We start from the raw sequence: 23,105 nt of genomic DNA on the forward strand, positions 1-23,105 counted from the left end.
AGACTCAGCAAATTTAAATTTTACTGATTGGATGTTTTATTAAATGTATACAAATAAAATTAGGTTTAATAAGTACCTAGGTTTGCTGCTACAGGGAGGGTAATATAGTGTGTTTTTTAGTAAAATATCAATATGCAATATGTAGTCCATCCAAAAATACACATTTTTTGTACAGTATTTATAATTTTTCTCTAAACCCAACAGTTGTTGAGTTATTTGCCATTAGGCCTAAGTATAGTTAGTTTGTTTATTTATAAAAAATCTGTTAAACCCATCGAAATTGCCGTTTATTTCCAAGGTTTACGACAGTAATTCATCCTACTCAGTTAAACTGAGTGATATCATGGATAAAACATTCTCCCATAGATATTTTATCCTTGTGGATCAGCCAAAGTATTTTGGTGTTAGTTCAGTCTGGTGGACTGTAGAGGTAGTGTTTTGTTTACAAATAGTTTATAGTTATTTCAGTCATTGAAAACCTCGTTAAACCAAATAAAACGATCCAATCGTAAACAATAACACTTACCCTAGTTACATAACCAAACAGTAAAGTACACATCAAAAAATACCCTAAAATAATAGTAACAACATTTCTTCGTCACGAAAGTTCAGTGTCACCAACATGAATTAAACACGCAAAAACCTTCCAAATTTACAATGGGATGTCTAGTCTACTTGTGTTAGTGTGGTGGTGCCATCAAAATATTAAAATGTAACTTTATTAAATGGGTAAAAAATGAGTAAGAAAAATAATTAATATGACTATTGCGCACTGTACAAAATATAATTTATTACCTCACAGAATACAATATTTCCTGTACTTGTTACGAGTTAATATTACTTAAATAACTTGCTCCATCTCCTATTGAAAACCCCTTCAGTTAGTATTCGAATCGTGACAAAGAATCGCCACAACCACAATTAATTGGTAAATTTAAATTTGTAAATTGTTTATTTAAATTTCACTTAAAATCATAAACGTAAGCATAGGTTGATATGCACATCACATTAAAGGTATTTATTAGTTGAATACAATGCCGCAAACCTTAGCTCAAAACAATTGCTGAGTAAAAAATGGTAGGCGTTCAAAGATTCAAAATGGCAGATTGGACATTTTTGTGAACGGCTGGCACTTTTGACTTGGTTGTACGTTTGAGTTCGGGTTTGTGGTATGGTATTTTACTAAATAAGACCTTTAATTTTATAACAAACTTTACCTATGCTGCAATTTGAGAGTTTCGTCTTGGCCCTCGTACGCCGTCCCCCTTAAGATGGAAAAATGTAATAATAGCTTGAAAAAGGAGACATTTATAGTTATGATTGATTTACAAAGTGTCATTCCTTTATCTCTAAAGGTCAAAAATATATTTGACCTTTCTGTTCCGGGTCTTTTCAATCGCACTGTATAGATTTACACAATGATGTTAAGGGGACAACATTCATATTCAGTGCTGATAAGAGGACAGTTTTCTTAACATCCTTGTATACCTATAGGTACAATTTAGTGTCCTTTTAACAGCCTTGTGTTTGGCAAAATAGGCATAGTAACACACTTGTAGGAGAATGAATTTCCCAAATAAATCCCATACATTTTTAAGGGGACTGTCTCGTCTCCTGAACAGCCGTGTGTAATTCTGTCCTCACAACATCTTTGTGCAACGGGATTCCCCCTCTATATTTCTTATTCCGTTGCTTATTTAGTACAATCAGCTCGTCATTGGCCCTACCACAACCGGAGCCATCTAACCTTGATTCTCTGTCTATAGAACAATATCTATATATGTTGGTAAGCATATCACAGCACTAGCATGAAGATTTTCTAAACGTTACAGTCATGTAATGTTCTCTGTGTGTTGATTGATTTCAACACTGTATTCGCACATAATATTTTACCGCGGCTCGTTAATCTTGGTTTGTCAGGCCATCTGCTGATACCTTTGTTCATCTTCGTCTTCCTTATTTCTCTGCTTATTCAGTTGAATCAGCACATCGATATATTTGTCTTTTTTCCGTTTCGGCTACAGTGACCGTAACCACCTATGGTTTTTCGCCACTGTTGCCTTTACCACAACGAACGTGCATATGCTCCCGCAAACATGCCTCCGATTCCTCGTCTGTTACTCAGGTCATATGAGGCCTGTAGTTTTCTAATAAATGCCTAAATCGTTCCACAATTGTCTTTGGCAGTTACCCACCCCTTTTCATTTGTGAGGTGTTATATAAACAATTCAGCGCTCTCCGCTCCGCCTGACATCCATAAACCCGCACATATCTCAGGTGACAAGTGTTCTGCGAACTTCAAATTACTCTCTTCCCAAAGCTTACATTGCTATCCAACCGTAATTTAAGTTTCGTACACTTTCACAGTTGTCTTGAGGTGTAGTTAACATCTCGAGTCCTCCTTATTCGTTTGCGCCTAGCCGTGTATAAGTCATACTCGGTTGGTAAATGGATTTCTCACTTTTTCGCACACCATCACGCACAATCGAGTTGTAAATTTTATTGCAGTGTAGTGGAACAATTAACTTGACGTACCGGACCGATTTTGGTGATTGGAGTAGTGCCATAAAAAAATAAAAAAATCACAGTCCTTACGAAAGTCGGGGACGCTTTTTGTCTCTCATATTCGTTCTCAGGTCGTAAAGAGTCATGCAGTTTTTCAATATATGTCTCTTAATAGCTCATAATACCTTTTGTATTCTGTAAAGTGTATTTCACAGTCGTCTCGAAGCATAATCGACGTTGTAAGTCCTCCTTATTCGTTTGCGCCTAGACGTGTATAAGTCATACTTGGTTGTTAAATGGATTTCTCAATTTTTCGCACCCCATCACGCACAATCGAGTTGTAAATTTTATTGCAATGTACTGGAACAATTAACTTGACGTACCGGACCAGATTTGGTGATTGGAGTTGTGCCATAAAAAAATAAAAAATCACAGTCCTTACGAAAGTTGGAGACGCTTGTTGTAGTATACCTGCATTTGTCTCTCATAATCGATCTCAGGTCGTAAGAGTCCTGCAGTTTTCAATAAAGGCTTGTTATATCTCGTATTATCTATTGTATCGTGTCAAAGATTCACATCGTTCCACAATTGTCTTTGGCAGTTACCCACCCCTTTTCTCCCCCCTTTTCCCTTTTCTTTTTTTTTTGTTAGGTGTTATATAAACAATTCAGCGCTCTCCGCTCCGCCTGACATCCATACACCCGCACATATCTCAGGCGACAAGTGTTCTGCGAACTTCAAATTACTCTCTTTCCAAAGCTTACATTGCTATCCAACCGTAATTTAAGTTTCGGTACACTTTCACAGTTGTCTCGAGGTGTAGTTAACATCTCGAGTCCTCCTTATTCGTTTGCGCCTAGCCGTGTATAAGTCATACTCGGTTGGTAAATGGATTTCTCACTCTTTTCCACCCCATCACGCACAATCGAGTTGGAAATTGTATTACAGAGTCACCTGATTGCATATACTGCATATACGGCATTCCCGATGACGTGGAACATACATTTTTCCACTGCCAGCGTTGGGAAAGGCCTCGCCTGGAGGCTCAACAGTCAGTAGGACTGCTGTCGGTGGACACGGCCATACCGATAATGACGGAGGGTGAGGACAATTGGACATGTGTATCCATTACATCGAAGGTATTCTCCGCGCCAAGAAGCTCGACCTTGACTGGGATGCCTTGATTAAGGCATTGCCATCCCATTTATTGTTTTTAATACTTTGATAAAGGTTTTCATGTTTACATATATAAAATTGGAGAATTTAAACGTTGTTGAGTACACAGGTGTGCTGCGAATGAGGTTTAATATATTTGGACTTATTCAAAAGTAAAATATTCAAAAATTCTGTGCTGCACTCTGTAGAAACATTGTGGCACTATTTCAAATCATGACTAATACAGAATGTTGTGATTATTCAAACCTACAAAACAGTTGGTTAAAGCAAGTTAAAGTAAACATTTGCTTTTAAATTATATTTATTTGTAAACATTGTAGTTAAAAAAGTCTGACATTGGCCCACCTAAAACCCTCTGGGGCGGAGCCCTTTTGACGGATCTGCACTAAACTTCACACAAACCATCCTTGAAAGATGCTTAATAATGCCTGAAAGTTTCATTACAATCTGTTGGGCGGTTTCGGAGTCCATAACGTATATACATATATACATACAAACATACATAGTTCCTCTTTTCTAGATATAGATAGTTTGTCTTACCAGATCAGGGACAAGCCACTATAATGAGTAAAATATCGTTACTTTATCGTAAATTATAAGTTTTAAAATATATTTTAGGAATATTAAGAAGAGAGCTGAGCCATAGATAAAACATGCTCCATTTGTTTGTCTATGGTTTGTCATCCTTATAGATCAGCTAAATACAATGTTATTGTAAATTAAATCTGGTGCATCTAGGTTCGTGTTTTTTACAATTCGATTCTTCTATTTAAAACCTCGTGTAACCAAATACAACGATATAAACATAAACAATAACTCGACCCTAGTTATATAAATTTTAAAACAAAAATCTTGAAACTAGTCCGAAAATAATAGTAACAAAATGTCATTGGAACTAGCGCCCAGTGTCAACAACATGAACTAGATACGAAAACTAGATTAAAATTTTACTCTGAAATGAGAAAACTGCTGGTGTTGGACAGAACCAAGATTCCCTATACCACAGCGTAGTGCATAGACAAGATAGGCTATAGCTAGACCCCTCTCCTAGACAGACGGTCTGTATCCTTATCAGCGAGATAGTTGCTAAACCTGACATGGGAATTCTCGTGAACCTCGATGAGCACACAAGTTTTAGCAAAAGAACTTGCTATGAACTTGCTGTAAGTCTTCTTAAGTTCGGGTCTCGTTCGAATCCCCGTTCTAATTGAGTAAAACGGGCAATTTCTCTAGATTCACCGAGTTGAGTGGTTTTAGCTTGGAGTGGCTTCCTTACAATGTTTTGGCCACTTGCATTTCGCCTTATACAAATTCGCCTCGTACAAATGATTTTTTTTGTGGTGGTTCTTCCAGGTTCAAAACCAATGCAACTGCTTGCCAAGCGTGGCTAGGTTACATTTTGTGCTGCTGTTTCCTGTATTATTGTTGTTCTGAACTGTACATCCAATGAGCCACCCCAGTTTCGTTTTCTGGAGTGTTGGCTTTCCAGGTCTTTTGAATACCAATACAAAATCATAATCTTTTCATCATCATTCATCACCTATCATTTTTTTTTATTATATCTCAAAATAATTCTTGCCCAATAAGTAAATCAATTTTGTTAGGCCTTCCGAATGAGGTGTCTGCTAGAATGATATGGTGAGGAATTTTGAAATTTGATACAACAATTTGCTCTGATGGTATCCTACCTGTTATCTTAGGAATAATTGGGAACAACTGTAGTTTTGTCTTGAAGTTCGTAACGCACGAAGCTATTGTATTTGATGTAGTTGCCTTTACCTGCTGTACGGTTTGATTTACACTTGTATACTCTGCTTGACTTTTTGCAATCCCAACTGCTTTGCGATGTTTTCAATGATGTAACAACACTCTGACCCATTGTGAAGAAGGGCTCGGCATTTTATGCCTCGGCCCGTCGGCCCACTGACCTGCACTACGGCGGTGTTAAGGATGCCCTGTGTCAAACCGACTGCATTATACTCCGCGCCAAAGCTGGTGGCGGCTGAGGGATTAGGACGGCCAGATCGGTGAGCAGGTCCGACCTATGTAGTCCTACCTGGCGGTCCTAATCCCTCAGCCGCCACCAGCTTTGGCGCGGAGTTTAGAAGACAAGAAGGTTTTTATTCCCTCATGTGGTTTTGTTGCGGTGGATCATCCGTTATTGGTGGGTTGCCCAACGGACGGTTTATGGTCTGCAGTGTGTAATATCGTATCGTGCTTCTTTGAGCAAAATTTACAACCCTTTACTGAATTGCAATTAGATACTTCATGCTCTAGTTTTAAGATAGTTAAAACATACACATGCCTTTGTAAGTTTTTGATAGAGTTCCGCTTCTGGTGATTTCAGCAAAACCTGGCAATAGTAAATTAGATGTTTACCATTACATATACGATAGTTGTTATAACCATGTATGGCCATGAATGTTTTTTTTTTTTTTTTTGAACCATGTGCTAGAAGAACTACTGTTTTGGGTGCTGTTGCACTTTGCATAGTACTGGTTGAAAATTGAAGTTAAGATTAAATTGTACTAACATCATGTAATTTAAATTCGTTCCTACAAAAACATCCCCTCGGTTATCTAAATAACCTTGGGAAGATTAGGTTAAACATGTTCAGAAGACATTTCGTGATAACGTAAGGGATATTTACCCTGAAGCCGGTCCCAAAGAGCTTCGCTCGTTTCCCTCAATAACAAAACATGATGCACTTTTTATCGTTATTTTTAAGTTATCCTCAGGTGAAAAGGATAACTCTACCGTGAAGGAAGCGGTGAGCTAGAACAGTTTTATTTGAAATTACTGAATATTCTTACTTACTACAATCGACACTAAACCTGCCACCTTTCCTAAGACTTAATTATATTTAGATAAAATGAATCTCACTTTAAGTTTTCGAATTACTATTTCAGCCTTACAATTGTGTGTTGAAGGTCAAATGACAAGAGGACTATGATGTAAACAGCAAATTAGGTAATTGACATTTTCCCCTCCAAATAACAGTCTCAATATAGTATTTCTGGTAGGCCGTTGTTAAAAAAGTTTATATATACAGTTCAACCATATTATATCATATATACAACCATAACCTAAGCGCACGGGTAAATCAAATTAATAATATACAGTGAGTAAATTAAGTAACGAAACAAATCTGTATTTTTTTAAACCGAAATAAATAGAAATATTCTGTTTGTGGCATTGATTCTAAACAAAGGTTCCACAATCTTGTACATAAAAAAAATATTGTTTAACCCCCCAATAGGGTAGAGGGTAGGGGGTGAATTATTTTTTTAATAGCAATTGTTGAAGTGCTTGCTAGGATTAAATGTTCACGCCATAATAAGCGCTCATCAGATAGTTTAATATCAGTTACAAGCTCATTCAGGCTTTTTTAATTAATCAATATGAAGCAACTTTTTCATGAGGAACTGTCTGTAGCTTCATTTAAATGGTTTCAATCTACAGTTGTAGGAATATTATTATTATTTATTGCCTTCTATGCACAAATATAAACAAAATAAATGTTAAATATTTGTGGTTTTCAGCATTTTTACCAAAACAAATATTATGGTACCAAAGGCAAACTCTCCTGGTTATTTTGGTGGTGAAACCACACTGATTAATAAAAAAATCACAGAGAAATTGTTGAACATCCATAAAAAAAAACATTGCCACAAACGAATTAAGAACCTCCTCCTTTTCTTGGTATTTGGGAAGTTGGTTAGAGTGATGACTCACGCTATGACCATGTAACACTATAATCTTAGCAACACATGGTTGGCAGCTTGCTTATCACATAGATAAAAGGAAGAATCTGAGACCCATTGTATTTGGAGTTTTTTATTTAATTGGATAATAGAATACCAAACATATTACTGACTTTCTTTAGGCTTACAATTTAAACAAACTTTTACTAAAAATAAATTTTATTTTTAAAGCTAGTTTTAAAACATTGTATGACGATTTGTTACTTTGGTGCCGTGTTTACTTTGGCATAACGTCAAATTAACAGTCAAAATTCATGTAATTTAAAAAATCACAAATTACGTCATAACAGCCAAACGGTAAAGGTCAGACAAGGGTTTATGTACATTTTTTGTTCCTTTAGACGAGTAGAATAAGCTGTTAAAATTAATGCACTCAGTAGTGACTCACCCTGTATATAGGATATAGGATATTCAAACTAAGTAGATTAGTTCATATTTCACTGATCTTCAGTTTTTAAAAGGGGGAGGATATGTTTTGACACCTCGGTCACGGTTACTCAACCTTATCAGTTGACGCGGTTGCTCGTTGTACGCGTCGGCTCCGATCGGCAAAGTTCGACCTCGTCTAGCTAGAGTTGGCGCTAGAAAAAGGCAGTAGTCTTGAAGGGGGTTGACTGACAGGCAATAAAACCGGCACCCGTTGCAGATTTTTCCACGTCGAGAAGTCCAAACAGTCGATTTTAGCTTAGAAACTTGTCAATGTATTCCCATTACAAACATAAACGTTTAGCCACTTATATGAGTTATTCGATGTCAAACGACCAAACTGTACTAAAACCCCTGAACTGTAGACGCACCATGAAATTATATTTTCGTAATTGATTTGGAGTTATAGGCCTATTGATTAAGCTAAATGTCGGTAATTAATGGGTATGAAGAAAAACACAGATTTTTGAAAAGAATATAACGCTAGTGTTGTTTTAGTGATAATGAAATAACACTTCAAAGAATAATTTACACAACTTGGATGAAAAAATTGTAACATAAAAAATACCGAATGATGCACAACAGAGACGTTCGGACGTTGACGTTGGTGCAAGACTACGTTACAGGTTAAGTGTAAGAGAGGGCCATGTGGCCCTAACTTTGCCTGATTAAATAAATCATTTTTCATTTCATTTCATTTCATTTCAAGACTGGCCTACATTACTCACTCCCGTCAGTGTCAAGGTTGTGGAATACCCTTGATCAAGTAGGGTAGTTGATCAAGACTAATTTATCAGGTTCTGACCAACCTCATCAATGTCGATCAAACTTGAATCAAACACTTAGGCAGTCATGATCAAATGTGTTCATCAAACTTGATCAAGTCTGGTCACGGATGATATATACTGATCTAAATTTGCCACACAGCCAGGTTTCAGTAAAAAAATCTTCAATATTTTACTATAACTATTAAGAACAACAAAAAGTATAACGTTCGCCTGCTGTAGCTACGTAGACTCTGATCATTTTTATTAGCCTACCTATACTAAAGTCATATTCAAGGAAAATTCAATTAACTAACTAATCTGTATATATCTGCATACATAAACAAGTGTAGTTTTCGACATAAAATTATGAGTCATCCATTGCTAAGTATATCGGGCAGGATTTTGCATTAAAATTGTCTCTAAACATTGCCAACATTGTTCAAAAAATAAATTAAAACTATTGCATTTACAAAACAAGCATTATTTTGCATATGACTAGACTGTAAATAATTACTAAACAAATCAAAATATGACCCCAATTTTAGTAATTTAGCTAATATGGTATGCATATAAAAATATTATGATAAAACAATTTCACACAATACAAACAAATATTACAGTGACTACTATCAATAACAAACACAAACGTATTTATAGACAATTTTAATAGTGAATCCAAAGTGTAGATATAATTTGGTTAACCCTTAACATAGTATTTAAAAGTACACAATGTTCAAATGCGCGAATTCCTAAAATTATAAAAACCGGAACCAAGGCAAAATAAATAAGCACACTATTTGCAAACCTACGCTTTCAATTTCGATTCTAATCGTATAGAAATTGCAGACAAAAGGAATCTTTATTGTATTCCAGTAAAACATTTGTGGACTATTATAAATGAGATAATGGAGTTCTCAAAACGGTTTTGAATACTTGAAGAAATAAATAACGCGGTTGAGGAATCGGTGAATTTAATTAATTACATATTAGTAATTCAAAATAAATCAACTATAGGAACAACAATTTATTTAATACAATATACAGGGTATCAAGGATTATGTATAAACACGTTATAAACGAATTAAAACAATAAAAAAAGCAATGACACCCTAATAGAGCGTTTATTGTAGTGGTTGCCGACTATATCTCCAACCGACAGAGTGTGTGGATTTGTGATTATTGTGTGTAGCGCAAATACTCATCGTGGAGATATCTAGCGGGAATCAGGTGAACTATAACTAAACTCAGAACGGCGGAAGCGAGGACCTACTACCGAGGACTCTGATTTAGGTCCTCGGTAGTGCTCAAGTCCTCGGTGGTGCCGTTCAGAGTGGACGTGGCGTCCTCCCTCATGCCTCCTACAAACCCACACACACACACACACGTACACACACACACTCACACACACACAGACATCACTTCGAAAACCACTTGTTTGGGCCCAGGGGGGCCCAAAACGAATATATCCACTCAAATTCAAACTCGAAAATTTTGACGAAAACAATACTTTCTCCATATACTAGGGTATAGGGGGAGAAAGTAAAAATGAATCTACATACAGTGTAGTGGAAAAACTGCTGCAGCGAGGAAAACATTCCTACCCTGAGTGGCCGGACCTTTACTGTTTTTATATTGGCAATTACAAATTAAGGTGGCATCTGAGCCACTGGGTTATCGCGCAATCGGAAAACCCAAAGCTGTTAGTAATTGGCGATCACAGACATCCTGCACAAAAGTTTTACACTTTGCAAATCATACTACCTATGATAATCATAGTTACATAATTATTGTGATATGGATTCGTAAACTTGTTCGGTTACGGTTAAGTTAAAAATGTAAAGCAAGATAAAAGAAGACAGTTGTATGGATTAGTGTGTAGTTTTCAAGGTAAGCAAAACCTTCTTTCCAATTGAACCAATCTATAATATTGTTGCAATATGTAAGAAATATATTATTTTAACAGTTATTCATTAGATTTAAAACTTAATTAATTTAGAGTTGTTTTTTGGTAATAGGTTTTTGAGAAAATTAACGTTGTAATAATTTGTGAATAAGGACTGATTAAAACTTAAGGTAATGCCTAACATTTACATAAATGTTTAGAATAAATATAGATTAAAGAAAAAAAAATTAATAAATGATGGTAACATTTTCTTCAATATTTAAACATACGTGAAGATGCAGTTGGTATTTTGTTTATAACTTTTATTATTTATTAAAAAAGACGTATATCTTCAAGACATTGAGCAAGCTATATATAAATATCATATTATGAAAACGTACACCTATAGCACATTGTTTGATTATTGATATTTACTAAAACAAATCGTAGCAAATATGACTATAAAATAGCTTTTATTTCTCAAACCGTGCCATAAGTCTAGACCAGTTGAAGTTGTAATTAATTTTAAATCTTATCAAATAGCAACTTAAAAATACGCACGAAAAAATACATACAAAGAAAAAATTTTATAGTTTTAATGTATTCCCCCGCGGTCCAATCGCAAAATAAAATATAATAAAAGAGGTATCTTTAAAAGTGCTTTAACGTAAAGAGTTCATGGGTTGAATGAGTCCCAAGAATGTATTATAAAGGAAAAGTACTATTTTTTATAATTCCCTAAGGTAGCGAAAGAAATTTGTTTTACAGAGTCGTTTTGAGATTCGCTAACGGAAATAAATCCTCTTAAGGAAAAAGTATAACATCAGAGTTTATTTTACATTTATTTTAATCAAGTGGGAATGAATGCTAAAACAAGTATAGATTTTTCGTTACTAAACGCCTTAATTGTGTTTATAAATACCTCATAACATAACTCAGGAAAATTTAATGTTAAGCTTCTAATTAATATAAAAGTAAGTTTCAAAATTTGTAGTACAACATGTTGGCTAAAGAAACCTATCAATCTCAAACAAACCGTAGTAGGTTAGAAAAATATTGTTGTTACCCTCTATTACCCATCGCAAATTCCACGTTATAATTACTTCAATACAAATGTATTTGATTCAGTGTTTTAGTAGGTTTTCAGTCCCATTATTTCCACTCTTAAGATAAAACAATTTTAATACTTTAAATATAAAAAGGTTCTGAATTGGCATTATTTTTGATTGAAAGTATAACGGAAATGAGCTTGCTCTCAACTGTCAATTCAATATAATTCTTAAAAAATGATTTTGAGTTGTTCTTAAACGATTGATCAGACTTTTGAATGTGCCTCCCCAGCATATTTAATCCATATTGCAAACGCGAATGTATCAGTGCCTAGTAAAGTGTTTTCAATAAATTTTCTTCACAAAAATGTTTCAAAAAGTAAATTTTCTAATTGATCTTTTGATGTTTGCATGTAGAATTTGAATGTGTTTTTCCCAAGTAAAGTTTTCATCAAAGTGTATCCCAAGGTATTTAAATGATTTAACTTTCTCAATTTCCTCACATTGGCAATTAACAATTTGGCTGTCTTGTATGTGATACAAAATAGGAGCTGAAAAAGAAAACTCTCTGTATCCAAAATTTATAAACTTTGTTTTTCTGACATTAACTTTCATTTTGTTTTTCAATCACCAATCTTGAAGTAAGTCTAAATCTAACATTAAATTCATTTTTAAAACTTCCTTATCCTTATTAGAATAAAGAAAACCAATATCATCATCAAAAGCTTGGATTTCACCTTTAAAATTCTTGTCAAGCAAATCGTTGATAAAAACAAGGAATAAAATTGCTGAGGTAACCGAGCCCTGCGGCACACCTACAGTGACGGGCAGTGGTCTGCTGAGGCAGTCCACAGTCCGTACCTGCTGTTCTCTGCCAGTCAGGAAGCTGCGGAACCAACTGAGCGCCACACCTCTGAGATACCAGCTGCCTCAATAGCCCAGTCACTTTAGGTAAGAACCTAGACATGAAAGATGTAAAGCTGATTTTTTGCATGGTGATAGTATATAATGGGAAGGGTGTTTTCTGAAAGTTCCCCGAATTTCCCCCCATTGCTTCCCCCTAACCCCCTCCCCCACCCCCGAAACACCAGGTTAAATGTGTTGTGTTTTACTAAATCACCTATATCTTTTGATGTTAACGAGCCATAAGCATAATTGTTTTTTCTTTGAACTCCCCGTTAAATTTACTTTCATAAAATGACCTTACACGTAGCATTATCTCTATTGGGTGGGACTTTATATGTGATACAAGATAAATATTATTTTATTCAAAACGTGAAGTTGTAGATTAGGCCAAACGTCGGTTTTGCAGTAGGTAGTATGTCAATGTAACAACACTTTTTACCTATTTGATGAGCTTTCCAAAAATGTAAAAAAATATATATTTTAGTTTAAATTGTTACCGAATGAAGCCATTTAAATCCATGCTTCAAACCGCCACAAAGCGCACCATTCCAACTTGTCCAGTAAATATCTATTCTATATACAGGGTTAGTAAAAAGTGTGGAGACCCCCTATTCATTTTTTTAACGGCCCATACTAAAAAAAAACTAAACTCGGCACACCTTTATGTCATGTTATGAAGTACTTTTTGGGAATAACCGCCACTTGGTGATCATCCCCAAAATGGGGGATTTTGGGAGAAACTCCAAAATTTCTAATTTTAAGCCCCATCGAGTGACCCCTCATTTTGAAGGTCCTGGTAAAAGAAAGCAAACAACGCAAATTAGAGGTATCTACCTCAATCCAGTAAAAAATGGCAGCCAATTGAAAATCTCAGAAGTTAAATTTAACTTACAGCTTTTCAAGTCTGGAGACCCCTGTAAATTTTGTAACGGCTCACACTAGGAAAACTAAACTCTACACACCTTTTTGGCATGTTATGAAGTACTTTTTAAGCCTAATAGCCACTTGGTTACCAATCCCAAAATTGGGGATTTTGGGTGAAACTCAAAAACTTTAAATGATAAGCCCCATCGAGTGACCCCTCATTTTGAAAATCATAATAAAAGAAAACTAACAACGCAAACTAGAGGTCTCTATCTTAACACAGTAAAATATGGCAGCCAATTAAATATTAAATTGCAAGTTATGATTTCAATCAGCTTCCATTTTTTACTGGATTGAGATAGAAACCTCTACTTTGCGTTGTTAGTTTTCTTCGACCAGGACCTTCAAAATGAGGAGTTACTCAATGGGGCTTAACATTTAAAATGTTGTTTTTAAAGGGTTGTTTGAGTTTCCCCCAAAATCCCCCATTTTGGGGATGTACACCAAGTGGTGGTTATGTCCAAAAAGTACTTCATAACATGCCATAAAGGTGTGCCCAGTTTAGTTTTTCTAGTATGGGCCGTTAAAAAAATAACAGGGGGTCTCCACACTTTTTACTAACCCTGTATAATTCAGTTTTAAAAATATTTGTACAACTAAATCTAGAGTTCTACTGGACCGATTTTATTAATTACAGTATTGTGTCGTCGGAAAGCTCAAATGTGTGTAATTTAAGTTTGAAAATAATTATGAAAGTTTTTTTTTGTTATGATTTATGGTGAAAAATATAAAAAAAATGTTTTCCATAAGAAATGCATTGAAAACTGTGTTTTTTACACGTTTTATTTGGGTGCGACTTTTGGCTACTTATTTTGAGTATTTCCAAAAATTATATGGTACCAATTTGTAGGAAATTTTATTCTCTTTCAGAATATCACCTTCCACTCTGGTGGATTTCCTCACAATTTAAAAGTTATTTGCTAAAAGGCTAAGCAACCTCTGAATTTATAGTAATGATAAAATACTGAGTAAGGGATATTTTCGTTAAACTTTGTACAACTAAATCTAGACTTCTACTAGACCGATTTTGTTAATTATTGGGTCATTGGAAAGCCTAATTCATTTAGATATGCAAATTATTATGAAAGTGTGATTTTATCAAATATATTGTGGTGAAAGTTTCTTTTTTCAAGTTTCTGTTTTCAAGTTTCTATTTGTAGCCAGCTTTTGGCTGCCTTTATTAAGTATTTTCAAAAAATGCATAGTCTTGCATAGTAGTTTTTTTTAGTAATTTGTATTCTCTTTCAGAATATCACATCCACTTTGGTAGATTTTCCCTCCATTTAAAAGTTATTGGTAATAAGCTAAGTGATCTACAAATTTTAAGTGGTGAAAAAATACTAAATTGTTTTTTTTTTTAACTTTGTAAAACTAAATTGATTGTATAAATGATTGTATAAATTCACTCCCACCCTTCATTGACGAAGGAACTGACGATGATGAGGGAAAAGAAAGTTGATATGTACTGTATTGTTTATGTCTTACTTAAGTGTTTTTTTTTTTTTAACTGTAGGCTAATTAAATAAACCTATTGAGCAAATATTTGCCTTTTCTTATAACTACCGATTACTTCATTTTTAATTCTTGTGAGTACTTATTTTCTTACTAATTTTGTAATTGAGTGTTCTTATTTTGCTTGTTAAACATTCACACAGGGTATGTAAACAATAAATAAATAAAAAGTAATCATTTAGTAATATTTACTGAACAATTTGGAATGATGCACTAAGTGCACTAAGTGAAGCATGGATTTAAATAGCTTCATTCGGTAACAACTTAAATTAAAATATATATTGTTATACATTTTTGGAAAGCTCATAAAATAGGTAAAAAGTTTTGTTTCAAACACATTGACGTACGACCTACTGCAAAAACCGGGGTTTGACCTAATCTACAATTTTATGTTAAAAAAAATTTTGGTTATATCACAGATATAAACCCACCCAATAGAGATAATGCTACATGTAAGGTTATTTTATTAAAGTAAATTTAACGGGGAGTTCAAAGAAAAAACAATTATGCTGATAGCTTGTTTACATCAAAAGATATAGGTGATTTAGTAAAACACTACACTTTCAACCTGGTGTTTTGGGGGAGGGGGGGTTTAAGGGGAAGCAAGGGGGGGAAATCCGGGGAACTTTCAGAAAACACCCTTCCTATCATACACTATCACCATGCAAAAAATCAGCTTTACATCTTTCATGTCTTTGTTGGCCTTGATTTTTTACTTAAGTTACTGGGCTACAAGCTTAAATAGTAAGATAGTATGGTTAACCAGGTCAAAGGCCTTCATAAAGTCAACAAAGACACCTGTCGTTTAATTGTCATCGTGAAAACTTTTATATAAATCCAACCTAAGCTCCTACATAGCTACTTAGATGCCTAGAATTAGTGTATAGTGCTTAGGGTAATAATTAGAGTTAGTAATAATATATTTTGAATATTTTTACAACGTGTGTTTTTATTGTCCCTCGAAAAAGTGAGCATCAATTCATCATTTTGTTAATGCCTAACAATATGGATATTGTTATATTACATATATTACAAAATCACAACGAGTTAGGTAGTGATTTGTAAATTAAACGTATGAATGTTTATTCCCAACGTACCCTAGTCAACTCAATTGTAATTAAATGTAATTGCCATTTTAACTATTTAATTTCTGTTATTGACTGGGAATGCGAATAAAACTAGTAAACAGTTATGTTAATTGAGTTTGCAACATTTGTGACATTTAAATCCTTTACTAATTAATTACATTAACAAAGTTACCATAGTTGATAGCCAATGACATAATTAAGCAAAAAATGTAGTTCTACCTACTCTAAAGCATCAAATAAAAATAAAAACACAAACAAGTTTAATTTTTTTTTTATTACTGTACTTATCTTTTCTACATTGTAATACAATTTGCAATGAACCTTTTGAAGCCCTACAAAGCCTATTATAACGGGTTTGAAAATATTTTGTTAACATCTCCGATGTCTAACATTTGTAGAAACAAAATGGTGGCCTATTGAATATTGTACCGATTTGATTCCTACGCTAAGTTACTTAAATAAGTTATTCCCTTAAATTTTTTACTTTGATGCAGTTTTTACACTTTTCCTTTGATGGCTGTATAGTATCAGAGTATTTATAGTCTAGTTTTATTTCAGATGAGACCTAGAACTTAAAACGATCGAGAGCTGCAAAACCATTTTGGCCCGTGGTACGAACGCTATTTTTTACCACACTATACTCTATTAGCACTATTCACCACAATAATAATGCACACTAACATTCAACACTATTACAACTTTAAGGTTACGTGAAATATATTGAGACATCGGCAAAAATATGTTATGATATTAAACAAACATTTTTTATGCAATGTAACACTGGCACACAAATAAATATACTAGCATTTGCTACAGTGTATAGGTGTTTACAAGGTATTTAAAACTAGCATTACAATCTAAAATGGTTGTAAACGACTTAATGATTTGTAATATATCAGTTCCACAGGAATTTTGGAGTATGAGATGTTTGTTTTTATCATTGAATCCGAAAACGCTGAAGAAACTCACACAAGGTAACGATCTATTTAACATTATGTGGTGTGCTACTCAGCAATTTTCTTCAATTTGATAAATTATTGTTCAGCGTAAAAGTTGTAATTTGCAATCTTCAAGGAGCATCATTGCGGTAAGGAGGATTGCAACCATAAGGGGAGCGATCTTGTCTAGTGGTGGAGCGATGGACTAAGATCCCTGAGGTCTTGGGTTCAAATCCTGCCAAATCACTGCATTTTATCTAAGTGATATTGCCGAAATCCCTAGGGTAATTACGCAATTCCAGGCGTAATCAGAAAAACTATCCCAGGCTAGAGCCAAGCGTTCTAAGAAAAAAAATGTAAGGAGGATTGTAACCATCCATAGCATAAAAATGTAAATAAATCCTTATACTATAATTATATCTATGAATTATCAGTGAACAATAAGGAAAGTAAATTTAGATTGAAAATAATATTGCTCGATGGGTATTTTGTGTTTAAATATTTAGTCTGGAGACTACACCAAATAAAATGTCTACACGTTAATCAAGCTTTTATTAGGCAATGTTACAATTTTTTAGACAAAGAAATCGATGGGTAATTAATTTGATAATCTGGGAATCATAGGTAATCCAACATTTTCAATATACACTGACTAAATCATACAATTTCCAATGTTATCTATTACAAATTATTTAATGATTTTCAATCACATTACTGAATCTAAGACTCCCTTTTATTGTATCGGACATTTGTACAACATTGGGCCTACACTGTTAACCTAACGTAACTTTCGATGTTTCCTGGACCGTTGTAATCTTTACTGAGGCAGGGTTAACCTTGTTTTGTGTCGGCCACCAATCCTATTATTGACCGGAGAGGGCCGAACGTAGCAAAACATTCTTCAAACAATTTTATTTAGGCGCGTATTTAGTATCTTGTAAATTCATTATTATCGTACCTTTTACCTTTATTTGATGAATTATATAAGTGTATCGTTTAGTTAATTTCACATAATAGGTAACTATGCAAAAGCATGCTGGCCTTCATTGAGAGAAATGGTTAATCACACAAGAGGTTTTTTCATTACAGGTTGATGTAGAGTTTAAGGCGGCCTTTGATTTACCAGGTCATGAACGCATTACATAATAAATTACCATTAGTGATTTTGTACTAATGTCAGGATTTTAAACTTTAAAGCACCATTAGTGATTGATAATATTTTAAACTACACATCCTAAGAAACAAGTCTTGAACTTTAACCACTAAAATAGCTATGTACTCTAATTCCAATTACAAAGCAATTCAAAGTTCTAAATATAATCTTTTAAAACGATACTGCACGGTAAACCCTTATATTTAATACTCGATTGGTTAAAATACAAACGTATAATCCATCTTGGTAAATCATCAATACTAAAATGACATTTATCAGTCAAATTATTATAAAGATCCTACATTAACATGATGTGACCATACAGATCTTTTGTTTGGGTTCTAATGGTTTTATGAAACTAAGGGAGGACTAATAAAAAAATGCAATCCTAATTTTAACAATGGTTTTACTGAAAATACGCCTTTTAAAATGTAAAAAAATATCAAATGAGAAAAAACATAAGATCGGATTACAAAATTTAATAGGTATTCATCATCTTGTATATTTTACAGTAAAAGTCAATCGTATAGTTATAGTTTCAAGACAAATCCTAAGGTGAACGATTTTAATTGAGGAATCTACAATCTTTTATCTAAACAGCCCTGAGTTAAAACAATTTTAGATTAATTGAAGTTGCTGTTAAATTTAATTTTATGCAGAATAATGAGGGTAAAATATAGTTTATTTGGAATTAATACACATTATAGGTACCCATCAAATTTTTATTAACAAACTTTATTACAGTCCGTAAAGAAATATCGTGAATCTCATTGGTTGAAAGTTTATTATTCCAGTGCACCAGACATTCCAACTCATTCCAATAAACCCTTTTAACTCCTTAGCCAATATTTCTTTATTGGAATTTCTTCATTTTCATAAAAAGGTCTTTGAATAATTTATTTCCCTAATGTTTCTAGTTTATGTTTAGGATTAATAAAATTTAAATTTCTAAGGGATGCAGTGGGTCATATAATACATTTTTGGTTCCATACGATGACAACTCTTTATATAAATAATAGTATTTACTCCATAAAAACACTATTTCTACCCAAAGAGTTTTATAAACAAATTTTACATTTAAGTCTACTTTATTTACCAGTCTTTTGTTGAAATACAGAACAGTGCAACTGTTGCAAATATTTGAGTTTTCAAAGAAATTTGTATTACAACGTATTTCTTTTTATTCTAACTTACAGCTTTATTGATATTTTTTCCGTAAGCCCCTCGAATTCAATGAGTCATGTTCAAGTTAAAAGATGCATTTAAAAGCTATGGACATTTTACATGAAAAAATAAACTGCTATGGTAATTTATTTATGTTGATTGGTTAAAATAATTGTATTTTAAGGTGTTTCAAACTTAATTGGTCGCTATATTAATATGAGAACTCCAGATTCTTATAAATAATGATAGGTAATCTATCTATATATTAATAGGCAAGCATGTTTCTTTAAAACCTTTTTTCTCAGCTCGTGTGCATCGTAGGGAAAATCTACGCATACTGTTAGAAAGCTATTTTCCTGTAGGTGTGCAGAATCCCTTTTTAAATTAAAATAGGCTCAAAAATAAGCACAAAAAATGAATTTAAAATTTTGAAAAATTTAACACGGATATTATGAGTTGCCATGCTGGTGACGAAATAACAACGAAATGTAAACAGAAAACCAAAACAAATGGAAGAAACTCCAATCACATGTTCTATTCAAAGTGTGGAATGAAAATAAAGAAGTCTGTACATTAAATATTTTTGGTCGAGTTTCGACCACTGGACGACCTCTAGTCATAATAAAACCCCAATTGTGTCTACAACAACTCCTAAAAAACACTGATGGACGATCTTACACGAGATTAACCCTGTGAATATTGTTTTAATATATCCAACAATAGAATATTTATCAATGTAATAATCAGCTACTTACTCGGTATTCTGTTGATGGCTCGTAGTGGTCTTAGTACTCGAATAGTTCTGATGGCTGTCAGGTTAATGTTCTCCACATTCAAACAGTACTCGAGCATCCTGAAAACAGAAGAAAATAATTTCAAACCTTACAGCAGCTAAGCACTTTATGGTTTATATATACAATAATGCACATTACTCCTCTGTTAAGTAGACCTCAAATGACGTCATAGGCTGTTCCAACGTTTGGTTATTAAATTTACTATTTAAAATTTTATTCGCTAATAGCTTAGTAATCGATAGCACGAAGTGGAAAATATCTTTTTGCATTGCCATTAAAACAATATTTTTGGTACGGTAATGTAATACATATGTAACCACAACCCTAAGTTGTATCATTGACTATGGGATAGTCAAAGGTTGTACGCTATAATGAGGTGCAATAACAAAGACATGATTGAGATATCAGGACGAAAGCATGTATATGAAGTACCTGGACCACACAATTGATACAAATGAAATCGAGTTATTGCTCATCCTTTTACAGAAGTATGCAAATTTAGGCAGAATGTTATGTAGGGTATAGAAATATTTTTCCGCAGGTATGGTGTAGTTGGTTAAGGTTACTTTTACCGTTATAGGGGGATAATGGTAACTTAAGTTATTTGAAACTTACAAGAAAAAATGAACAGAAAATTATTTACTTAAGAGGTAATAAATACGAATAATTTAGCAAAAACTATATTAAATTTAAACTAGTTTTTATATTTATATTATTGCATGCATAGAATGTAGATTGATTTATTAAACACCTCATATCACACTAAATTACTTGAACTGTTAATGAAATGGAGGCGATTTATTTATCCTTAACTTTTTCGTTACACAGTGAATTAGTCTTCAAAGAAGAAAATTACTAACCAACTACAAACAAAAACTTACAACAAAAACTCTTAGTCATGATAGTTAATGACATGATTAACTATCGACTAATGATATACCGAACAAGAAAGTAAAAATTAATCAAAAGAATAATTTATATTAAATACGAATGAATGTTAAGAGAAGCTGTAAGCTGAAGCGGGACCAGGGATGAAAGTGAATTAAGGCAGTTTGAAATGGAAGAAAAGTTTGAGGATTACAAGATTTCATTAGCTTTGAGGTCGCGTTTCGTCGTTTGTGACTTGAACCTTTTTATCAAAATGGTTCAGTAATCGTGATAATGTGGTCAAAATCGTATATGCTTTGTGGTCAAAAGGTTAGGTCTCATTTAATGTTTAGGTAAATAAATGACTATTTAGGCCTAATAATGACTGGACACGTTTAGTAAAATTGGCTGACGTTCAATATTTAGTTATGATTAAATTGCTTTCAAAACGCTATAACAATTTTTGATTACGAAAAAATAGTAAAGATGAACAATGAAAAGTGTGAACTACTTTAAAATACTTCATTCACTCTTAATCATCAGCCTTTTAATACTGCTAAGTTTGAAAGGAATTAAACACCATCACATCCTTCCTCAAACAAGTCCTCCTCAAGTATCATCGTATGAAGGAGGCCATATAAATCAGATAAAACACACTATAAAAGAATAATTTAGATTATTTTCTGTAATAAAAGTGACAAAAGTATACAATATATACATAAGAAAATTTCTTTCTCTGAAGCAAATGTTCATTGTGATGTATTGTATATCAATAAATAACATTTTTTGCAAGGTACCTCAAAGTAAATATAATTTTAATGAAGAACATGTCGATTCATGTGTATGGACAATTTCAAAGACTTTATTCAGAAAAAATTATGAAAGAATATCTTTTTGAAAGAAAAAATGTAAAACTTACTTGTGTTTTTGAAAGCTCATAAATGAAGGACTAATAAATCACATAGCATATTGATGAATGTAGTATGCTCATAAAATATTATTGATCTATTATAATAGAACACGATCAAATAAATATTATTGTCGAACAGGTCTTTGTGTGATAATATATGTTAACAATTTCACTTTTAGTGCATTTAATACATTTTCTATAATAAAATAGCCTGTTTATTTAATTTGTAAAGCCTGATTCATAGTTAAGTTTATTTACCAGCCTGCATAATTCACAACCTAGCAGTAAGCAGAGTCTAAGCTGACTTTGAGTGATGGTTGCACGTTTAACTGAAAGCTATGAACTCATAATCTGATTACCACACAGTTTAGAGGATTAATTAACAGGATAAAAAACTATTCGTTAATATAAAAGTTGGAAATAATTGGAATAATTTTACATGGACATAAAAATCAAAGGGATTACATTTGTTAACCAACTTAGTATTTTTTTCAGTCTTTGACAAACATATTTGTGATATTTCATTCTCTCATTGCAAACGATTGAATTGTATGTGCAAAACCTTTACTGATACACCATGTTGCACAATTAATAGAGTGAATATAAATATTTTTTGGTATATTCAAAATAATGCAAGACCTACAGTACTAAATTTTACTGTGCTTTCTTTGTAAGAGAAACACATTTAATTATCAATTAGATGTCACTGACTTGTTATAACATGTACCTTAGTTATAATTATAATATATGTACAGTATTTCGTAGGCATGTCCGGTTCTTAGATAGGTGGTTCTAGCAGAGTCCATGACCGGGGTATTCAACAAATTACAGGATTAAGTGATTACCAACTATCAATTTGCAATTAGTGATTGACAGGACTTAGGCCCAGAGCCTACTAAACACCACACTTTAGCCTCTCAACTAACATGATGATGATGCAGGATACATTCTAACCAAACCTAACCAAACTTTTCGATAAAACGACCCAATTGAAGTTAACAATTAAAAGCCATTCTTTTGAAACATACTACTGACGTATAGTCAGTGCTTGTTGATTTCTGTTATATAGGTACATCGTGAGTATCTCCATGAGTTACACGCCGGTAATCTTTGAGTTGACTCTTTTAAACTCATTGTAAATAATGACGGTTATTAGTTTTGAAATAACTTCTTTAATTCTTTGCAATTGCTCAAATCCAAGAATATCAAGGTGGACAAAAAGTAGCCTATATAAACATGTACAGGGTGAAAAAACCCGGGGGGGTTAAGGTAAATATTTC

The 23,105-nt window shown here is 33.3% G+C and overlaps 1 protein-coding gene across 1 annotated transcript in view; it reads right to left on the reverse strand.

Annotated features, from left to right (window-relative positions):
- LOC129000341 (voltage-dependent T-type calcium channel subunit alpha-1G-like) overlaps positions 1–23,105 on the reverse strand; it is a 170,661-nt gene that overhangs the window by 105,681 nt on the left and 41,875 nt on the right. The window contains exon 5 of the mRNA XM_054427304.1: positions 20,010–20,107. Within this exon, the coding sequence (XP_054283279.1) occupies positions 20,010–20,107 (98 nt within the window). The remainder of the gene's footprint in view (positions 1–20,009; positions 20,108–23,105) is intronic.

This window comes from Macrosteles quadrilineatus, unplaced genomic scaffold (genome assembly GCF_028750875.1).
Source record: "Macrosteles quadrilineatus isolate MER2022 unplaced genomic scaffold, UCM_ALF_1.0 Scaffold_8__2_contigs__length_117827958, whole genome shotgun sequence".
Classification (NCBI taxonomy): domain Eukaryota; kingdom Metazoa; phylum Arthropoda; class Insecta; order Hemiptera; family Cicadellidae; genus Macrosteles; species Macrosteles quadrilineatus.